The 21,214-nt window shown below is 38.6% G+C and overlaps 1 protein-coding gene across 12 annotated transcripts in view; it reads right to left on the bottom strand.

Annotated features, from left to right (window-relative positions):
* Window positions 1-21,214, bottom strand: part of RIMS1 (regulating synaptic membrane exocytosis 1) — a 244,091-nt gene that overhangs the window by 173,244 nt on the left and 49,633 nt on the right. For 11 of the 12 annotated variants that reach the window (XM_075202609.1, XM_075202610.1, XM_075202602.1 and 8 more), the window contains 4 exons: window positions 11,259-11,412; window positions 10,251-10,376; window positions 8,307-8,369; window positions 2,296-2,385 (listed from right to left, as the gene is read on the bottom strand). In XM_075202609.1, the coding sequence (XP_075058710.1) occupies window positions 2,296-2,385; window positions 8,307-8,369; window positions 10,251-10,376; window positions 11,259-11,412 (433 nt within the window). The remainder of the gene's footprint in view (window positions 1-2,295; window positions 2,386-8,306; window positions 8,370-10,250; window positions 10,377-11,258; window positions 11,413-21,214) is intronic. The other variant, XM_075202607.1, reaches the window with a different exon arrangement.

Below are 21,214 nucleotides of genomic sequence, written 5' to 3'. Positions count from 1 at the left end.
GCCTGTTTTCCAAGTAAAACTGGCTTTAAAATATTGTTGGCATAAAAATGAGCACAATTAGCAGATGATGCATTGGGTCTCTTATTAAGAAGGTGGAGCTATCATCCCGAGGCCGCTGAAAATATCCGGCCATTTTTAATGCAAGAGCCTCTTCTATATTAAATCCACTGCACCAAATGATGTGAAGAGTGCTATGCACACAGTGTATTATCTTTGTGTGTCTTAGCATTTGAAATATGGGATGTTTAAATATTTTAATATATGCATACAAATACAATGTTACTAAATGAGCCTATAGAACCAGAAATGAAAATCTAAGCATATACTGCAGAGATATCTATTATAGTAATTTAAGAGGCATTTACTCTCATGTAACCAAAAGCAAGAACTCAGTGCTGAGTATCAATTCTTTACCATACTTTAAGGCAATGCTAGCTTAAAAAGCAATTAAACATTTACATTGATTTTTAAAACCTGCCACCTTCTTTTGGAGAATAGTTAATATTAAAAACATGCAATATTAACCAACATGTACTTTACTTGTAATCTATAACCAACATAAAGCCAGAATATCTCTGTAAAGTACTGCGTAGTTTTGTGGCACTAAATAATAATAATAATAATAATAATAATAATAATAATAATTAAATATCAGTGGTGCAGTATAATATTGTTTGCCTGCACAGACGGACACTCCTCCTGTAATTCCTTATTTTCCAATTGTTTCTTATGTCTCCTATTTGCATACCTACCAACTTTTTTTTCTGAATTGGCAGTGCAAAGCAGAGTGGAGTACGGCACATCTAAAAGTGTCATTTTGGCCCCACCCCAGTGCAATAGCATCATTATCATTTATATAGCGCCAACATAATCCGTAGCGCTTTACAATTGGGGACATATTTTTATTACAGGGGGCCAAAATGACACAAATATTGACGAATCACGCTATTGAGGCCCCTATCCTCTCACTATGACGTAGGTAGGATCCAGGACAATTGCCTGTTCTTCCGGGAGAGTGGGTAAGTATGTCTATTTGCAGAGTACCTACACTATATCAGTAATCTCTTTTCCTAACCTTATTGATGCCCATAAAAACAGGCATCCCTCTTAACATATCCGAGTGGCCTAAAAAAAATAATGTAAAACAACTAGGAATTAACCTACTATAAACCATGTTTTACTTGTGACAGTTAAGAACCAGAGCTACGGTGGTGATAATCACAACTATGTGTGTAAAATTTCTGAGATGTTGCTGTCTATCTATGGCTGGTTTGTGATTTTTGCTATTAACTAACCTATACAAACTTCAAGAGTAATATTTCTGTCCGGAAAATTTGTTTGATTTCATTGCCATAATGCTTGCCACAGCAATATCTGCAGCAACATTGAACAATTATCCCCCATTGCTGCTAATGTGGTCTTAGGACACCCCTCGTGCCTGGTAATAAACCAATCAACATCGATGGAATCATTTATTGAACAGGCTGGTAAATACAGTCGAAGAGAAGCAAAATAATAGAACTGGCTGCTCATCCAATACATGATATCTCTCATCCAATTTAGTCACTTATATGTTTTCCCAAATTGGACCTTGATGCTGTGATTGGACCATGTATTACGGGCATTATATACAACAACAGATCTGCTCTGTAGGTAACTGCATTCCGTGCACAGACTTGAGCTTATCTGTTATCATATCAAAGTATAAAGACAATAATTATCTGCCTAGAACTAAGCATCCTGGGAAGTTCCACTTTAAAAATTGTTCCATAACCACATTATTTTATTTGCTGAAGAACTGTAATGCACAGTGTCATTTAGTCAACCAATCTAGCTGATAATCCCCAAACTGGCCAGACACAAACAAGCTTAGCATTGTAACACGTCTGGTCCCAACAATAGTTCATCAGTTATCTGTCAAATGGAAGGTGTAATGACCTTTCCCATCCAGTTGTTTGTCCCAACCACATCTGACCAATCTAGCCAAAATGTTGCCATATTATGTGTGGGCAAATCTGGCAAGAATCAAGGTCATTCAGTACTGCTGTGTATAGCATTACTGTCTTAGCAATTAATAAACCAATGCAACACTTCACTAATGATATTGGCTACTAGCAATTTAGGGCATTTCAGTTTGAAGAAATGGTACAAGAAAGCATTTATGAACTACAACACACACAGCATGTTACAGATTTTAAAGAGAAAAAAAAAGTACTAAATGACATGACATGAGAGAAAAAAAACAAAACAAAATCACTACGACACATGAGAAGAATGAATAAGTCAGTTTTATACCTTTCTCGTTCTGGTGAATGCAAACTAGTGTCTGGTCTCAAGCAGTTGGTACTAGCACTTCGAGCCCTGTCAAGGGAGGGCTGTAGTTCACTAGTGCCAGTGCATTGCATCCAGCGGTAGAAGAGAAAGAGGAATAGAAAAGAAAACAAAGAAAGGAATACAATGTTAGATATAAAATCATAAAAAGTAATGTTTTCTTAGCATAAGATGTAAAATTATCATGACCGTTCATGTTTGTAAAAATATGAATGTAGCCTTTTTAATATTAACCCACTAAGTTATGAAGCTAATAAACTGCAGACACACACTCTAACCCATCTTTGCTCTAAACTTGGCTGGGAAATATTAAACATATTGTAAAATATATTTGCAGATAAAATAACTTTAGAATTACTATTTGTTTAAAATTTATTTTATCGGGCAGTTTAGTTGAAAGTTGAACGGTAGGAACCTGTTTTATTTCTAGAAGCAATAAAGACTTCAAATTGTATAAGCATTACTTAAAATACTTTGGAGGATATTAAATAAAACTGATGCACAGGAAAAGGTGCTATAACCCAAAGAACCCATTCAGATGCTCCAATTTTTCTAGTGTAGTTCACAAAATCAGCGCAAATGAAACATTGGTTGCTATAGGTTACAGTGCTATACCCAATAAAATCAATATTGTAATCTATTTGGCTGCATTGGACATTGTCCACATCTTTATCAATGTCTCCACAGTCTATATATCTGATGTATATATAAATACCGATTCTGGTATGTGGATGTGTAATACCACACTGACACTCACTATTGTGTAAGTGCCAGACCGGGAACACAGGTGTTTTACAATTACTTCTATACTGACCCCCTTTATAGAGTGAAATCACTAACAATGACAGAAGTAAGTAACAAAGTAAAATAAATAAAAATACACATGGTCTGACCTGGCTGTAAAAAGAAAAATGGTAAATGTTACGATGGAAAATTTGTCAAAAGAAAGGAAAATATAATAATTTATGTTGTTGAAATCAATTTTTTTTTTAGATATACTGTACTTATAGAGACTATAAAATAAAACTATTTGATATGACTATTTGCAATGTGGTGGTGCAGTTCAGACTGAATGCATTTGTTCCAAAGAGAAAAATCCAAATTCATGTATGTGGGGATTACAAGGGATTTTTTGCGTGTATAGTATATATATATATATATATTATTATCGCTTATATTTGTAGATCCATTATATGAACTGATGCTATGAGTTCAAAGGGGAGGTTACACAAGACTTTGATGTTATATACCATATTTCAATTTGTTATATAAAGTATTGTAAAACCTAGTGATTCAATCTGTTTATGAATAATCTAGTAACTCAGAGGGAGCTACAATAGGCTGAATAACAACAAAAACAATCCATACTAAGTAATCTATTGAAGCTGCTTCAACAATTGCAGATGCCTCAAAATAAAATTGTATTTAAGATTGTGACCACTGGACTATTTTCCTTGATGTTTGTTGTATACACTTATACTATTTTTAATCATAATATGAGTTGATCTAAGCACATACAGCATGAGCTGTTCTTTCTTAGACATAGACATTAACTTCAGAAAAATAGTACAGGGCTCTTCAACCCACCACACCGATAAGCCTTTAAAATAGACTCAAATTGCCTCAAGATTTATTAACATTTCAGTAGATACATATTAATAAATAAAGTGTTTATAATCAGTTTACACATGTTGGGCATTGTAAACTGATTTCCCTGTTTTATATTAGAAATAGTTCAAGAGCCCTGTTCTACAGCACAATAATACAACACCAGAAGTTTAAACAGTACATAGCGGACAATAGAGCATATGTAAGAAAAACAACACTACATAGACACTGTATACTGATAAAGTAAATACAATATTTCCTTCCAAACAGTGAAAGAAATTTGCAAAAACGTTTTATTCTAGGAAAAAAAAACATACTGACTGAAACATGGACCACATAACTGTTAACTCCACAACAAAGTTCTTACCTGTACAGTCTCCAATGAGAACCAAATTCTAGCAAAGGCATCTTGGGTGGCAAAGTTTTACTGTGCCTAACAGTATTTCTTGTGTAATGCAGAACACAAGAGAACACAAAGAAAGAATGCAATAGTACTTCAGCAAGGTAGGATACGTAGACAGAAATATAATAGTCTTATTGCCTTTACTGGATGCATTGGAGCATATTTGGAGTGGATGTGCTGCAGATACTAAACTTTAATGGATGTGAACTAAAAGACACCAGATTTGAATATTACAGTAAGTTTGAGCCACGTATTACATGTATACCAGTATGTATGGCTTGTTTTGTAAGTATATTATATTGTGCTCTGAAGTCAAATTATTAATAAAGGATAGAATGCAACATGATGTGCTTATAGCTTGCAGATGTAAATTCTCAAGACATAGTAAAGTAGATGCTTTCATACCGACTCAGTATTATAAAGGGGTATGTTCACTGAGACCTCTAAAACAGTACTATGCATGGAAAGAGTTGTACATGAAACTTACTAAATGTATAATACAGTATTTCAATGATAATATTTGTTTATGGTATTCTTTATTATAAATTAGATTATGTATTTCATGAGGGAAAGCATTTTCAATACAAATGATTTTATGAGTGTGTGGAACTTTGTGATGACTGCTTATAAACTCTCACAATGAATGGACCAATCAAGCACAGTAGGTTTTTCTAAAAGTGACAATAAAGGGATATAAGCATGAAATCAAATGGTCAGTGTGTGCTGTAATAACTACCAGGATGCTTCTTATTTGTAACGGGCAGCAATTAAGGCAAAAGTAACATCGCATTCAGTTTCACTGCGTAGTTTAATTATGGGGCCTACATAGCATCTATACAAAGTCATCATATCCCTAAATGTAAACCAGAGCTCATTTTATATATGTCTGTACAAATTTTATTCAATATTGTATAAACTTTACAAAAATGTTAATTTGCTGAAATAGATATTAATAATTACCGAGAAATGAATCATGTTACACATGCACTAAGACTGACTTAGTAACAATGCAGTTAATCAAGGAATAACTAAACCGAAAGCTGTCATTTCCATATATGAAGCATAAAAGCCTTCTTGACTCTGATTGAGTATATCTTCTCCCTCCATCAGAAATAAAGTCACACACCAAATCATAGTTGCCTACATCAAATCTAGCAATCGTGCTACTCAGGAGGAGTTAAAACACTTTAATCAGCACTTATGTGAATTACCTTATGTAATGTAACGAATTTCCCATTTCTTAACATGAGTTTAACCTGCACCAGACTCGTCCATACTAACATGGCTATGCCTTATTTGGAATTTGTGAATACAAAAGATGCTTTATATGTACTAAATCCATGTGTTTACCCCAAATAACTTATTGCTAAAACACTGAGAATTAAACAGCAGTTAGACCATTAACTATCAAACATTGCTGTTTGTGCTTCTAAATAAAGGCTAATATCCTGTAATTAATATTATGAAATATATTTGGTCTCTGTTTTATTGATGTCTAACCTCTGTGTGTTTGGTGTCGCTGGATCTCTACAAGAGCCTTGCACAACTCATGTCTCAGCTGCTGAAATGTATTGCTCTAGTTCACTCTCAGTTATAAAAACACTATTATCTGATTACTGAGGAGACAGCTACTTTGATTTTGCAGTACAGGGAAAATGACAAGACCTTGTGGTTGAGGGAGTAAGGAGAGATAAGTGCAGAATTGCCATTTCAACAACAACATAAGTGGGGCAGCCATTTTGTGGCCTGCACTAATATGCAGAGGAATGTGACTGGGAAGCAGACACTCATGAATATACTGGTTCAGCCTACAAACGGATGCCTCCAATGTTACTGACAAGTTCACTTTAAATCTAGACTCCTCCTAAACTCCCCATACAAAACATGTAGCAAAGAAGAACAAACATGAATATAAAGCAAACAAATTGTACCTTTAAGCAATACATTTGGGGGACTCAGATTACGAGTCCTGTGTTGTTTTTTACTTTACAGACAATTTTGGGAACCGTGAAAACAAGCGCACCGAAAATGCTGTACAATGTGAAACCTTCAATAACTATATGAAATTGATCTTGTGGCCTTAAAGTCAAAATGTATAGTATGGTTAAATTAAATCAAGAAATAAATAAACGTCTCACATATAAACTAATTGGGGACTGCCTTTTTAGCTTGAAATCAATTTACCAACATAATTTGAAAACATATGGTAACTGGCACTAACAGCAGAAAATCAGTGAAAGACATGGAGAAAGGAACTCTGGATTGAATAACCTTGTGCACTCTATAAACAAAAGGCTGTCTGTACATCCTGTGACAGTGCCTATCCCAACGTGCAGTTAAACAGCCAATCTCAATCATGAACTAAACTAAAGATGGGAATATTTTTTTTCTCATTGTCAGGCGACGTCCCCGCACTTACAGGAAGGGACGGGCGCTTTCCTCCTCTACCTCCTCACTCCCGTTGCTAAGCAACGGGGGTTGTCTATGTCCGGCAGGCACCGGCACATGCACGGAGCTGCGGCGTCCTCTTGTACGACTACCCCTCATCTCTCTGGTGGCTACCTGGGAGGGCCGCGACCTGCGTGCCTCTGCCGCGAAAGTCAAACCTCCTTGCGAGGGTCCCTGGTGAAGACCAGGGGTAAGTTAGACTCTGCACCTCCTGGAGTAGCGGTGCCAATACCAGAAGGTGGGTTTCCCTTACGATCAGCGTGACACTCATTAGATATTTGTTTAGAGGGGAGGACGAGGGGAAGAGCAAAAGCAACACATTGAGTACCACTTGTGACTGCTGTGTGTAAACAAACTCACTAAGGATCATTTACAAACAGCAAAACTGTAAAACTGCACCACCAATGTTCTTTTGTGGCATGGCACACCTACCTTGTAAAAGTATCTATATTTACAGGAAAGCGCATGGATTTGTAGGCCAAGATGGAGACACCAGTATGGGTGCAATGGTTTGATGGGAGGAATTGGATGGCTCAAGAGCATTCCTTGCTATGTGTGGATTAAGCGAGCCATGTGAGCGCCTCCCTATTCACTAAAGTGGTAGAAAGTTGTACTTTAACATAATGATTTTACTGTTTACACCGAGTGCCTTTTCTACAGCATCCACTAATCTAATAAATAAATAAACTAGATGTGGCTTGCTTTTATGATGGTATTTCCAAAGTCCAGGAAGGTTGTGTGAACCTTGAAATATGCAAGATGGACAAATAGGTGTACATTCACAGATAAAGAATGAAATCCTTTATCTAAAGTTAGGGCAAGAAACAGACAGTATTTCAAAATTTACTTTCCTGCACGGAACTCAACTAAAGAAACATATTGAGGTCAGAGTCCCGTTAACAAAAAAATTTGTTTAAACATTTACAGGTATAACTTAAATTTACTTATTCTATTCCCATTAAATTTCTTATTTTTGTAAAGTGCAAGCTTTTGAGGACTTGCAATGGAAATATATTAGGTTATCTGATACAGGGTATCATTTTAATGTACTTTTATTTTTTGTTAATAGTTGTAGAAAGTTTGCTGCAAGTAAAGTGGCTCCGCTATTCATTCTTATCACCCTTCTTCAACTACACCAAAAAAATCAACAATCCAAGTCTAAGACTTCCAGTGTTAAAAACCAAAGTAAAAAGAGATACATGAAAACTGTAAAACACTGGTAGAGAGAGTGTTGAAAAATGAATTGAATTTCCATTTCATTTACAGGATTATACACTAAACAAAAGAGGTTGGAGCTGCACAGATATCATCTCCCATAATAATAGCAACTATTTTGAAAGCTTGTTTATTTAAGAATGAAAATTAAAAATTAAATATTACTTGCTATGTGTTTTAGAATGTTAAAAGAGAAGTGTGCTTTTGTGTTATGGGAATCAGGTTATGAGATGTATCTGTCGTAGATTTGGCTGTAAATGTACAATATTTAACAAATGAAGTTCTTATAAGTTGACGGTACCTGATAGTATGTAGGCACTCGGCACTTCGTCCACGTTTTGCTCTGGGCAGCATAAGAAGTTCACTGGAATACAATTCAGAGTTATTAGTTAGTGAACTAGCTAAAAAAAGAAAAGGTTCCTTTTTGATGCATTCAACTGTATTAATGTACAGTTACTTTATTACTGTTTCATTAATATAGCTTACCCTTTATAAAGTCATATCAGTATGTTTTGCTGGCTTAATACAAAGACTAAAGAAGTGTGGGAGCTTTTGATCTAGCAATATTGTTTCATAACACTCCAATTTCATAGCACACATTGCTCCACAGGAGACAAAACTAATTTTCTTCATCCTCATGTAAGACAGATAAACTTGAGTATTTGTTCTGCTTTCAACAGGTAAAGGCCATCAACAAAATTGCACCGACATACATTTCCTCACTTGTCTCGAAATATCTCCCTACTCGACACCTCCATTCTGCACAAGATCTACGTCTCTCCTCCACTCTCATCACATCCTCCCATTCTCGGTTACAGGATTTTTTCCGGGCTGCACCCACGTTGTGGAATTCCCTCCCACGCACAATAAGACTTTCCTCTAGTCTTCAACCCTTCAAGCGTTCACTGAAAACCCTCCTCTTCAGACAAGCTTATGAGATTTCTCAACCATCATCTTAATTTCCCTAGATTACCCTATTGCCATCCTCTACACTGCTAACACAAGACAACAACCTTCTGACCAACATTGCAACACACACAGCCCACTCAGTACTTTTACCTTTGCAGTCTGGCTGGTCCATTGTGCAATATGATGTAGCACATGCCCCTGTGTTTCTAACTCCCATTGTCCTATAGACTGTAAGCTTTCGAGCAGGGTTCTCTTACCTCTCTGTCTGTATGTATTACCCAGTATTGTCCTTTTAATGTTTGTTCCCAATTGTAAAGCGCTACGGAATTTGCTGGCGCTATATAAATAAATGTTGATGATGATGATGAACTTCGCTACCCTTTATTTTGCTTTGCAATGTTCTTCTTTAGAGATCCCCTCTGAATTTCTGTATATGTGTTTCTAAGTATTCTTGTTTTATTGACGTGAGCATCAGCTGCTGCAGTATACAGTAGTTTATGCATGTTCATGGATGATGAGTAAAAGGGCCTGGGAATCCTTTGGCTAGGCCAGCAGTGGCAATGATGGTCGAGGTGTAAGGGGCACTGGCCCCATAGAACATTTCTCAAAAGTATTGAACGACTGGGTTTAAGGTCAATAAATAGTAGAAGTTGTTTCTTTCCAGGGCAGACTTAATACCTATTTGAACCCTATCCGCCCAATCATAGCCCCTTCCAAGATGGTGTGTCTGTGATGGAAAGTGACTGCTTCCTAATTGTCTCCCTGTTCTGATTTTGTTGCTACCTTCCCTTGTTTCTCTGTTCTGGTTCTGCCACCCAGTAGTTTGCCCTACTGGTGGTCCAATGTTTCTCATGTTATTCAAAGATCTGGGGCATCTGAGTGCAAAATGGCTGTCCAGGACAAGATGGCTGTTATATGCCCAAAGAACAAAAACTTGGTTCTCCAGTGATGTTTTTTAGTGACAGGTCCTAATCTTGTGTTATTCCTGTCTCAGCATTGCCTGAGTGTCTGTGTCCTGTTTAAATTTTCATGTTACTCCTGGTATTGACCCCTGCCTGACACTCCATCTTGGTTTTGACCCTTAGCTATATGACCACCTGCCGCAGACTCCTGACCTTGAACTGTCTGACTATAATCTGGTTCTTCCTATGTCCATTGATCATAACTCTCCTCTGCTTAATCTCCCAACCTAACCATCCTTTCCATTCATATTAGTTGCTGCTTTGGGATTCCATTCTCCCACAATGCATCGATCTGATGCTGACCATTACAATTTACTACAATTCCATTAGAAAGTCCTGCAAATACTTCCCCTTACTTTGTCATGTAAACGTACCTTTCTTGATCAGATAAATACTGACTGTCTGAGTCCCTGGACCTGTGAATTACTGGACTGTGGGAGGCATCATGGTGTCTTGTTGGAGAGCGTGATCGTCTCATTTGATGAATTTCATCTAGACTCCTACATGTTTGGACATGAAAAATAAAAACTAATGCTTGCTTAAAACGAAAAACAAAAATTGAAAGGGAAAATATTACATTAATATAAAGTGGACTTGTACTTCTGATAGGGCCTGACAAAAATTTAATTTCTCAAACAAGAAATAATCATCTACTGTACTATGTAAAACAGTATAAATAATTAAATGATGTTAAACATAACACTGTGAATAACTCTCTGCTGTACTCACATGCAAGCAATTTCAGAGCTACGATTCTAGTTTCTTTGTAACCTTACCTCTGCGCTGCTCATGCACTCTAGCTGAAGATACAATTCTACTCACAGAAATTAGGTATTATTATGCAGTAAGCGCTTTTCAATGATAAAGAGTAAGCAGACTCAGTCTGCACTGCAAATGAACCCTTGGTGCAAACTTTTGTTGCTCCCACCCAGGGCCGGATTAACCATAGGGCTAACTGGGCTACAGCCAAGGGGCCTATGGCATCCAGGGGGCCCTTGAAAGTGCTCAGCAGCAGTATTGATCGGTCGGGGGATCAGTGCTGCTGAGCACTTTCACTGCGGTCCTTCTCCGGCGCGCTGTAGTCTCCTTACTGAGGAGATCTCGCGAGTCTCACTCTCACAAGATCTCCTCAGTAAAGAGCATACAGCGCGCCGGAGAAGGAGGTAAGTACCGGGGGGAGGGGGGCGGGGGCGTGGGCGGCTTGGATCACGGGGGGGGGGCAGCTCGGATCACGGGGGGGAAGGTGCGGGCAGCTCGGATCACGGGGGGGGCCCTCACGGGGGAATGGAGGCCCCCTTAGCCCAGGGGCCTCCATTCCCTTAATCTGGCCCTGCTCCCACCACCTCCTCCTGTCTATTAATATTGCCGATGACACAACATACCTCTGTAATGGCACATTTGGTAAACGTGAGCGGGTCCTGCCCTGATCATCCACACGGTGAGGAGATACGGAGCGTGAACGATGATGGGTCACTCTTTGCTGCTCTGGCACCGTCAACGTTATGGATCTGCTTTGTCTAGCATTAGACCTTGAACCTAGCAACATGAAAAAGCTTTATGTGAAAAAAAACCATATAGCATAAGGCTTGGTGAAGCTATATTTCAAACTTCTTACATTTCTGTCAGTAAAAATAAAATATGTGTTGTATCACAGAGCTCCAGCTGGTGATCATGATTCCATTATTTTATTTGTTTAAATTCAAACTTTAAGCAAGTTTGAAAACTTAATTTATCCCCAAATAAATTGACATGTGGTCACATAGAACATACACTGAATAATGTTGCACTAGCATTTGGCATGCACATAATGTCTGCATAAAAGCAAAATAAAAAAACACATAAAATAAGAATAATTATTAATTGTTTGCCAGTTTAAAGCTCTCGCAATTTAATGAATATACAGTAAAAACATATTGCATTCTTCCACCATGTAATATATTGTATATTAACTACATAGATTCACATCAGGAATGAAGAAGGAAAGGCATTTTCTGATGAAAGAGAACAGTGATGATGCAGAGTAAAAAATGTGATAATTTCAGCAAGAAAAAAAAGGTATGGGAAAAAGACAGTTAAACTGATAAATATGATACTATAATGGACTAATATACTAATTAAAAATACAATGATGAACCATATGAAATTGGATGTTTCATCAGTGTCCACATAGACTATTAAATTAATGCATCAGATCTGAACACTGCGATAAATATAGTTGAGAATGGCTATATGGGAAATAAAAAAGGCTTTGCAAGGAGAATGTCAAACCTGCTGACTAAAGCTGAAACTATAAATGTTTTGCTGAACATCTGAACATCCACATTCATTTTATAAGTGGAATGAAACTTCATTTTCTAGAGTAAAGTTACGCTCTCTACAAGTATTCCATGCAACAGAATGGCAATGAGAAGAATATAGAACCTAACAAAGACATTTATCAACATATGTAACAAGTAAGGAATTATTAGCTTAGTAAGTAGTAATTAAGTGAGGTTGTTATATCTGTAGGTCACTGCACTGTATCCTAATTAGTATATCATGGCATTAGGATCATTTTGACAGTATTTATAAAAGCATGAACAAAAATGCTGGCATAGCTAACACAAAGTTGTTTAATCCAGTGGTAATCGCTTCACCGTTTAATCAGTGGTACCCAGGTAAAGCTTCCTGATCAATGCACAGGGTAAACAATATAATTAAACAAACTCAATAGGCTTCATTTAGAGTTGAATGCATTTGTGCACCGAATGAATGTACGAAGGAAAACAAGAATGCAGAAAAAAACGAAAAATCTTACTTAGAAACGTACTTATATGTGAATGTTGAGTTGGAAATATCTCAAGAAGCATACAACTCAAGAATAGTATTATTTGCAGCTGGGGTACGCTGGACAAGTGTGTACACTTACATCTAACAATGGTGCAGAGATGCAGCTACACAGTGTTACTAGCACTAAATGCTTAAGTTACATTACCCTATTTGTACACAACATAACAATGTAATGAAGTGTAATATATACAAGAGAGAATAGTGTCCTAACTGCTATTAATAAGTGCAAAAGTTGGACTTTACATACAAAATATAACTAAATACAAAACACCCCTCTACATTTGTTGTTAACCCCCTTTAAGAATCCAATGAGAATCCGTTTTCTGCAGTAGTCCAAATGTAAATAAATAAATAAACAATGCGAATAGACGGCTGCATTTTAAAATAATATAGCCTCAATATTAATGAATGGTACTATGACTTGGAGAGCTCAATACACAAACAGCCAATCAGAGCAGCTGGATAGTGCAACTGATGGACATCATCATCATTGCATAACTTTGCACCAGTCCTACAATACTCACAAGAGATACATCTCCTAAGAGGCGTATCTGAAGATGCATCCACGTCTAATCATATTCACTTGCATGAACATGCCCTTACTGCACTCCCCTTACGCTTGCCCATCCCTGTCCACCTCCCCTGGTGTAAGTGGATGCAAATGCACAAAATGCAAATATCTAGATATGGTTGCATTCGACAAAATGATCAGTTCAAACACCCAAAAATTTGGATAGTCATGGTCAGTGATTAAGATCTGTTACGTGACAGCTGCAGAGAGATATGGTAATTAAATGTGCTGTAGGTCAAACACATGGAGTATGCCTAGCATGCAAAACCATCCCATATGAAGAACAAAGTGAAAGTCAGTGAACTATTAATCTACACTACATCAATGAGCAGCAATTAAATAATAACGGGCAGAAATTCAGTCATGCCCATCAATACAGGCTGCTCTGGGTCTCTTTGGTGGTAACTGCATACATTCCTATTTGTGATATTCAATGTCAATTTCATTTTCTTCAAATAAATACTTACAGGACACTAAGCCGATCGAAAAATACCTTAACTTACGTGTTTTCTATGATATAATGGAGAAACATGTACGGATATGGACTTTTGACAGAAACATAGACAACATTTGAATCAGACAAATATCAACACATAAATAATCATACATTTTGTATTAAAAATAAAATTTCAAAGAGAAATAAAACATGGTGATAAGTAATGAAAGAAGGATGAAAGAAGTAGCTAAAATTTACATACATAGCAGGCTCCCTGCTTGCTTTGTTAACTTAAAATGTGTCCATCATCAATCAGTCAGACCATTCAGTCAATGGCAAAACAATGCATACACTGCTGTCCTCCCTCAAGGACTTTCGGGTCATGGTGGACATCCAAGTTGGGTGTTGTCATTTTTTTGAGAATTATAGAGTCCACATGTAAATTAGTCATGCACATTTGCCTGGACAATTGAAAAAGTGATTTTGGCATATTCTAGTAATGGTGGGTGCCTCAGCAACTGACACTGTATGACTAGCTAGGTGAAGGCCCAGCTTAGTGGGGAAATATGTACCTCTGTGTACATACCCTGTGAATAGCACATATCATCTAACAGTGGCAAGCAGAGTTCTAACTGATCATAGACTTTTCATTGGAAATGAGCTAAACAAGGTAAAATAAAAATAAGAATATACACTTAACCAGATAAACTGCTAAACTACACTGCAATAGAGGAAAAGCTATAGAACACATGACAATGACCCCTATATGTTCCCTATTTGCTCTGTGAGATACAAGGAGTGTATCAGCTTTGTTCTTTGCATTACTGAACAATATTCAAATTAGAGATGGTCACTGACCCCCGTGTTTTGGTTTTGGATACGGTTTTGGATCTGGATTACCGTCGTGTTTTGGTTTTGGTTTTGCAAAACCGCCATTGCGTGTTTTGGTTTTGGTTTTGTTTTGCTATTTTGTTGGAAAATCAATGTTTTTGGGCTTAAAATAACCCAATTTAGTGCTCCAACTGTTTCATAGAGTAAGTAATCTAATTGTAGAGGTAATAAATCATCCAAAAAACAGTTTAATTCCTGGTAGGTAGGCCTTCATTTATTCTACACACAAAACAGATTGTCATCCTCTCCATCTATGCATATTGGCAATGCAGCCATCGTCTTTGGATGTATATAACACCCTACACTTATAGTTAAATATGTAAATAAATGGAAAAAGGCAGTTTGCTTTCTGTCTCTATAGGCCCCCTCCACTTGTTTAAAAAAAACTAAAAATTCAGCCGTTATAGACTGTACAATATTAATTGAAATGGACAAAGCCATTTTCGTTTCAGGCTCTCTAGGCCCCCCTCCACTTGTCGAAAATCCAAAAAAATTCAGCCGTATTAGACTGTACAATATTAAGAGAAATGGACAAAGCCAGTTTAGGGTCACTCTGTCTATGACACCCTACCCTTAAGGATAAATTGCCCAAACAGCAGCCTTTCAAGACGGTACGTGATATGGAAATACCACAAGTCCCTTTCCTCTTTCAGGGTAGATTGCACCCTACACTTACATAGAAAGTTTTAAAAAGATGTTATCGTCATCATCTTCAGCTTCATCCTCACCCTTATCAGTGTGTACGTCATCATCACAGACTATCAATTCATCGCCGCTTGAATCCGTCATTAGAGAACAGTCAGTGCTTGGATGTCTTGGATGGTGAAGGCCTTCCTCGTGGAAGATGTAGTTCATTTTTTTAAACATCATTTTCTCCACATTTTTGGGAAGTGACCTTCTACGGCGATCACTGACTAAGTTCCCTGCTGTGCTGAACACTCGTTTAGAGTATACACTGGAGCGTGGGCAGCTTAAGTATTGCAAAGCAAGTTTGTACATGGGTTTCCAAATGGCCTGCTTTCTTCCCAGTAAGGAAAGGGACTGTCTGACATTTCCATATCAACTACCTCTTGAAAGTAATCCTTCACCATCCTTTACATGTTTATACTCGTATTGGATGGAGTTATGGGCAAAGTGACACATTTTCTTGAAAAACCATTCAAACCAGCCCAGATGTTAAATTGTTCTGGTCTGCCCCTTGCGTCTTCCCTGCTTCTTTTTGGGAAATGTAATTTTTTATGAGCAGCAGCAGCTTGAGAAAGTGAAGGAGGACACGTCGTCAAGCCGAGGCCCAGTTCAGCGGTCAACTTGCTGAGCAATAGCTCCGTGCAAAAGTTCACATCTCGCTCATTTACAAGTAAAGACTCAATGTAGGTTTTAAACCTTGGATCAAGCACAGTGGCCAAAATGTACTGATCCGAGTTTAAGATCTTAATAACTCGAGGATCATTGTGAAGCGAATGAAGTACTTGATCGACAAGGCCAACATACTTTGCTGAATTGCTTGCTTTCAGCTCCTCCTTCATTTTCTCAAGCTGCTTTTCCAATAGTCTAATTAAAGGAATGACTTGGCTCAAACTAGCAGAGTCTGCACTCCCCTCACACGTCACAACTTCAAATGGTTTCAGCACCTTGCACAGCACTGAAAAGATTCCCCACTGTGTAAGAGTGAAATACATCCCCCCTCCTTTCCCAATGTCATGGCTTGTGCAATATGATTGGATGGCTTTGTGCTGTTCCTCCATCCTCTGAAGCATGTACAGGGTGGAATTCCACCTAGTTACTACCTCTTGCTTAAGTTGGTGGCAGGGCAAGTTAAACTGCTCTTGGAGCTGCTGTAATCTCCTACATGCTGTGGCTGAATGCCTGAAATGGCCTGAAATTTTACGGGCCACCGAAAGCATCCCCTGCACCTCACGGTTATTTCGTAGGAAGCTCTGCACCACCAAGTGGATGGTGTGAGCAAAACAGGGAATGTGTTAAAAATCACCCAGCTGTAATGCTCGCACTATATTGTTGGCGTTATCAGAAATGACATACCCTGGGGAGAGTCCAAGTGGTATAAGCCATGCATTAATCACATCTCTCAGTTTGCGTAACAAATTGTCAGCTGTATGCCTGTTAGTGAAGCCGGTGATACAAAGAGTGGCCTGCCTGTGACAAATGTTACGTTGTGGTGTACATGCTGCTGCTGTTCCTGCTGGTGAAGGTGAATGACCAACCCAGTGGACTGTCACAGTCATATAGTCTTTGGTTTGGCCACTTCCACTTGTCCACATATCTGTGGTTAAGTGGACAGTGGGCAGAATGGCATTTTTCAGCGCAATCTCTACATTTTTACACACTTTTTGGTATAGTTGTGGAATTGCTTTACGGGAGAAATGGTGTCACGATGGAATTCTGTAACACGAACACAAAACCTCAATTAACTGTGAAAAACCAGATGCGTTTATTGTGGAGATTGGACGCAGATCTAACACTAACATTGCAGCCATGCCGTCTGTGATTCGCTTGGCGTCTGCTGTCATATTTGCTTCCACTCGCAAATGATTGTTTCACAGTTAATTGCTGAAATGTAGGACTGCTCATTTTCTTGACCTGCCCCTGGGATGACGATTCACCCCCAGCAGCAGCAACAGCAGCAGCAGTGGGACTAACGCTTTCTTCAGAGGAATCAATAAAAGTGCAGGAGTCATCCAGCCTTAAGTGGGATGCCGGGTTAACTCTGAACGCTACTGAGGATATTGATGAGGATGGTGTGGTGGGTGTATTTTGTAGCCGTCGGGATGTCGGTGAGCGGAGGGTCTTAGCTGATGATGGAGTGCTTGTAATTTTTTGGGAAGAACTTTCAGCTTTTCCCAACACTTTGCCATGAACTCTCGTTAAATGGCGTAACATAGACGAGGTTCCAAGATGGTTAAGGTCCCTCCCTCGACTGACTGTGGCTTGACATACACTACAAATGGCTATACAATTGTTGTCTGGATTGGGGTAGAAATAATTCCACACATAAGAAGTGGATTTTTTTGTTTTATGCCCAGGCATGACAATGGCCTTTTTCTTGTCACGTGCCAGAACTGCTGCCACTGGTGCAGGACTTACACAAACAACCGCATCCTCATCAACATCCTCATTAGCGCCCTCGTCGCCTACACAAATCTCCCCCTCATCCTCTTCTAATTCCAAAGTGGCATCCTCAATTTTTGTATCACCGGCTACACTCAGGCTATTAAGGCACACATCAGCAGAATGCTTACGATTAGACATCCCACTGTTGGATGGACTCTCCACAGGGATTGGTGTCATTTGTAAATCAGAGCAAACATCATCCTCTAATGCCTTACTGTTATCTTGCAGCTCGGCTTTGACGCGTAACAGTAGTTGTGCACCAATTGTAGGCTCGGTAACTTTTTGGGATCCGCCACTAATAGCCAAAGGTGAAGGCCTCATTCCCTCTTTCGTGTGTAGAATGGCATGTTGGCAATTTTTTTTTTTATCGGCACTTAACTTTTGCTCAGTAACACTTCTTTTTCGCTTCAACACAGTAAAAAAAAATTTTGATTTTGTTTTTTGTACTGATTTCGAAACACTCTGTACTTCGACATCGCCTTGCAGAGATGACGTACTGGGAACGCTAACATCAGGACTGGTGACAGAACCTGGTTGCTCATTCTGATCATATGTGGACTGCTTTAAATCCATTCTGAGCGCAAAGCACGTATAGTGGTAAAAATTATTTGGTAAGATACTGCTGACAGATATGACTTTTGACAGCCAGAAATATTTATGCACAATTATGGGGGACACCCCAAAAGCACTGAGGAGTGCTAAAAATTATTTGGTAGATACTGCTGACAGATATGACTTTTGACAGCCAGAAATATTTATGCACAATTATGGGGGACACCCCAAAAGCACTGGAGAGTGCTAAAAATGATTTGGTAGATACTGCTGAGAGATATGACTTTTGACAGCCAGAAATATTTATGCACAATTATGGGGGACACCCCAAAAGCACAGGGGAGTGCTAAAAATTATTTGGTAGATACTGCTGACAGATATGACTTTTGACAGCCAGAAATATTTATGCACAATTATGGGGGACACTCCAAAAGCACTGAGGAGTGCTAAAAATTATTTGGTAGATACTGCTGACAGATATAACTTTTGACAGCCAGAAATATTTATGCACAATTATGGGGGACACCCCAAAAGCACAGGGGAGTGCTAAAAATTACAAAAATAAAATAAACCTCTATCCTCCTCTCTTCTCTAGCGATTTTTGTTACAGCAATTGGAATAAGAATATTGTATTCTCTGTCCCTGCTCTAATCAGCCTGTGACTACACCCTGCTCTCTCCCTCTGTCAAATGGCGATGGATTGCTGTGGAGGCGTGTATTTATAATCTTGAAGTATCGCGAGAACCGAGCCACGAGATCTGACGACGTCACAATGACGTTCGGCCTCGATTTGGATTCGGAGCGGGCGGGAGAGTACCAAGCTACTCAGCTCGGTACTCGGATACCCAAAGTTCGGGTGGGTTCGGTTCTCGGGGAACCGGACCCGCCCATCTCTAATTTAAATAGATAGCACATGCCTAAAGTTAAACAAATGACCAAAATAGCACAATGCCGAAAACATTAAAATTATAGCAGGGGAGATTTTTAGAGTTATCAAATTAATTTTAAATGTAAGCTCAGACAGAAGGAAAATATTCAGAAGTTATGGTTCGTTATTGTCTTGAATCAGATTCCCATATAACACAGAATTGTGAAAGACTAACTTTAAGGTTATATCCTCCACCCATGGAAATCTTCTCAGTTTAATTCGTGCCCAGCCCACATATTGCAATCAGATGGGGATGACCCATATCATCCTAAATGACAGCAATGTGAATTTTAAACAGACCATGAGAATCAGGAGCGTAACTAGTGGCCAGTATGACATACCAGGACTTCTAAATTCCCATTGCCAATGAAGCTGCTTCATGTTCTGCAATCAGGCACTTAGCTTGCACAGCAGGAGAGCAGAAGTTTACATACATTGCCCCAACACCACACAGCGTCACGTCTTTGGTGTGTGTGTGTGAGTGGGTGGTCGGTGGTACAGGGGAGCGGATTTCGGTCATTTGTTGATGGAGATTTGGAGATCTCCAAGGCACAGGCTGAATTGTCATGCGTGTGGGGTGGGCTTGAAAGGCACAGCAGCGTGACAGAGTGGATCATTTAACTGTCACACTGCACCTTCACGTGCAGACAGCCTCTCTCTGCCACTCTCAGCAGCAAGTTAGTTAGCCTGAAGAGAGCAGCACCTGAGCTCTGAATGTTTTGTGGTGGCTGGCCCCTCTTCCCTGCTGACATCATGCACGGTGTTCAACATTTGCAGCCAGCATGAGAGCAGAGAGAAGAGTCTGCCTCTCCAAAACACCGCTGGATAGAGAAGATAAGTGTGTGGGGTGCGTGGGGGGAGCTCTTAATGTAAGGTGGATGGTAGTTAATCATTTAAAGGTGGGTGGGATATATTGGTGGTGTGATGCTGAGGCTATTTATAGTATTTAATATAATAGTGGCATCTACTTACTTTTAATTGTTTTAATTACATTTTTGATTTTATTTTATAATAGAAGTATATTAATAAACATATATGTTTTATTGGATTTATCTCTGTCATTTTTGTCAGTTTCTTCTTTCCTGGCATTTTCTTCCAGGACCTTCCTAATCCCTCCTCTGAACAATCACACCTACCGCCACTGCTGCATCCGAGGAACAGAGCCCGCGCAGTAATACAGTAGAAACCTCCTAAGTGCATCAAATGTAGGTATATGTTTTTTTTTATAGTAGGTCTTAATATTCAAGTTTATGTATTAAACTAAAAGACACATTTTAATACTCGAAAAATAGCATTAATAACAGACTGGCCTTAAAGTATGACAAATGCACATAAAGCAAAACAAGTTCAAAGCATGCGAAGGTTCAAATATATTATCAAATACCAGTTATCATTTATAGGAGATAACTGCTACTACTGCTATTTGCTATTTATATACTTTACCTTTATATACCTTTGGATTTTTTAGAGGTTTACTATTTTTTTTATCCTACATGGCAGCTCTTTATCTCACCAGACATACAAACAAGGGAGCGCAGATAAGGACCCCCATATTCTAGACCCCACACAGTGGTGGTGAGTACTTTATATATGTAGGCATTTTGGTTATATGGGGCATATTGGCTATCTGGTTGCATGTGATGCCATATGGAGTTACTGTATATCAGCTAGGTGTTTGTATATGGAGGCACTTGAAAGGACAGTTGCGTCTTATGTACAGGTTTTATATACCGGTATATACGAGGCTGTTCTACATATACTATTCCTGGTATACATAAGGCTGGACTGTCTACCTGATCCCTGAAAAGTTACCCCATGGAGAACTTCTGTGTGGAGCCCATTGGTGTTTACTTCTTATACATCCCAGTGATCTATATCGTGTAGCAGTATCCTATGTCCACAGGATTAACAGATAAGCTTTTAAACCTTTTATATATTGTGAGTGTATTTTATTATGATACATGCTGAATAAATTATTGCACATAAGTACTACACTATATGG

The sequence above is a fragment of the Mixophyes fleayi genome, chromosome 3 (genome assembly GCF_038048845.1).
Source record: "Mixophyes fleayi isolate aMixFle1 chromosome 3, aMixFle1.hap1, whole genome shotgun sequence".
NCBI lineage: Eukaryota > Metazoa > Chordata > Amphibia > Anura > Limnodynastidae > Mixophyes > Mixophyes fleayi.
This window is presented reverse-complemented; position numbering and strand designations above follow the sequence as displayed.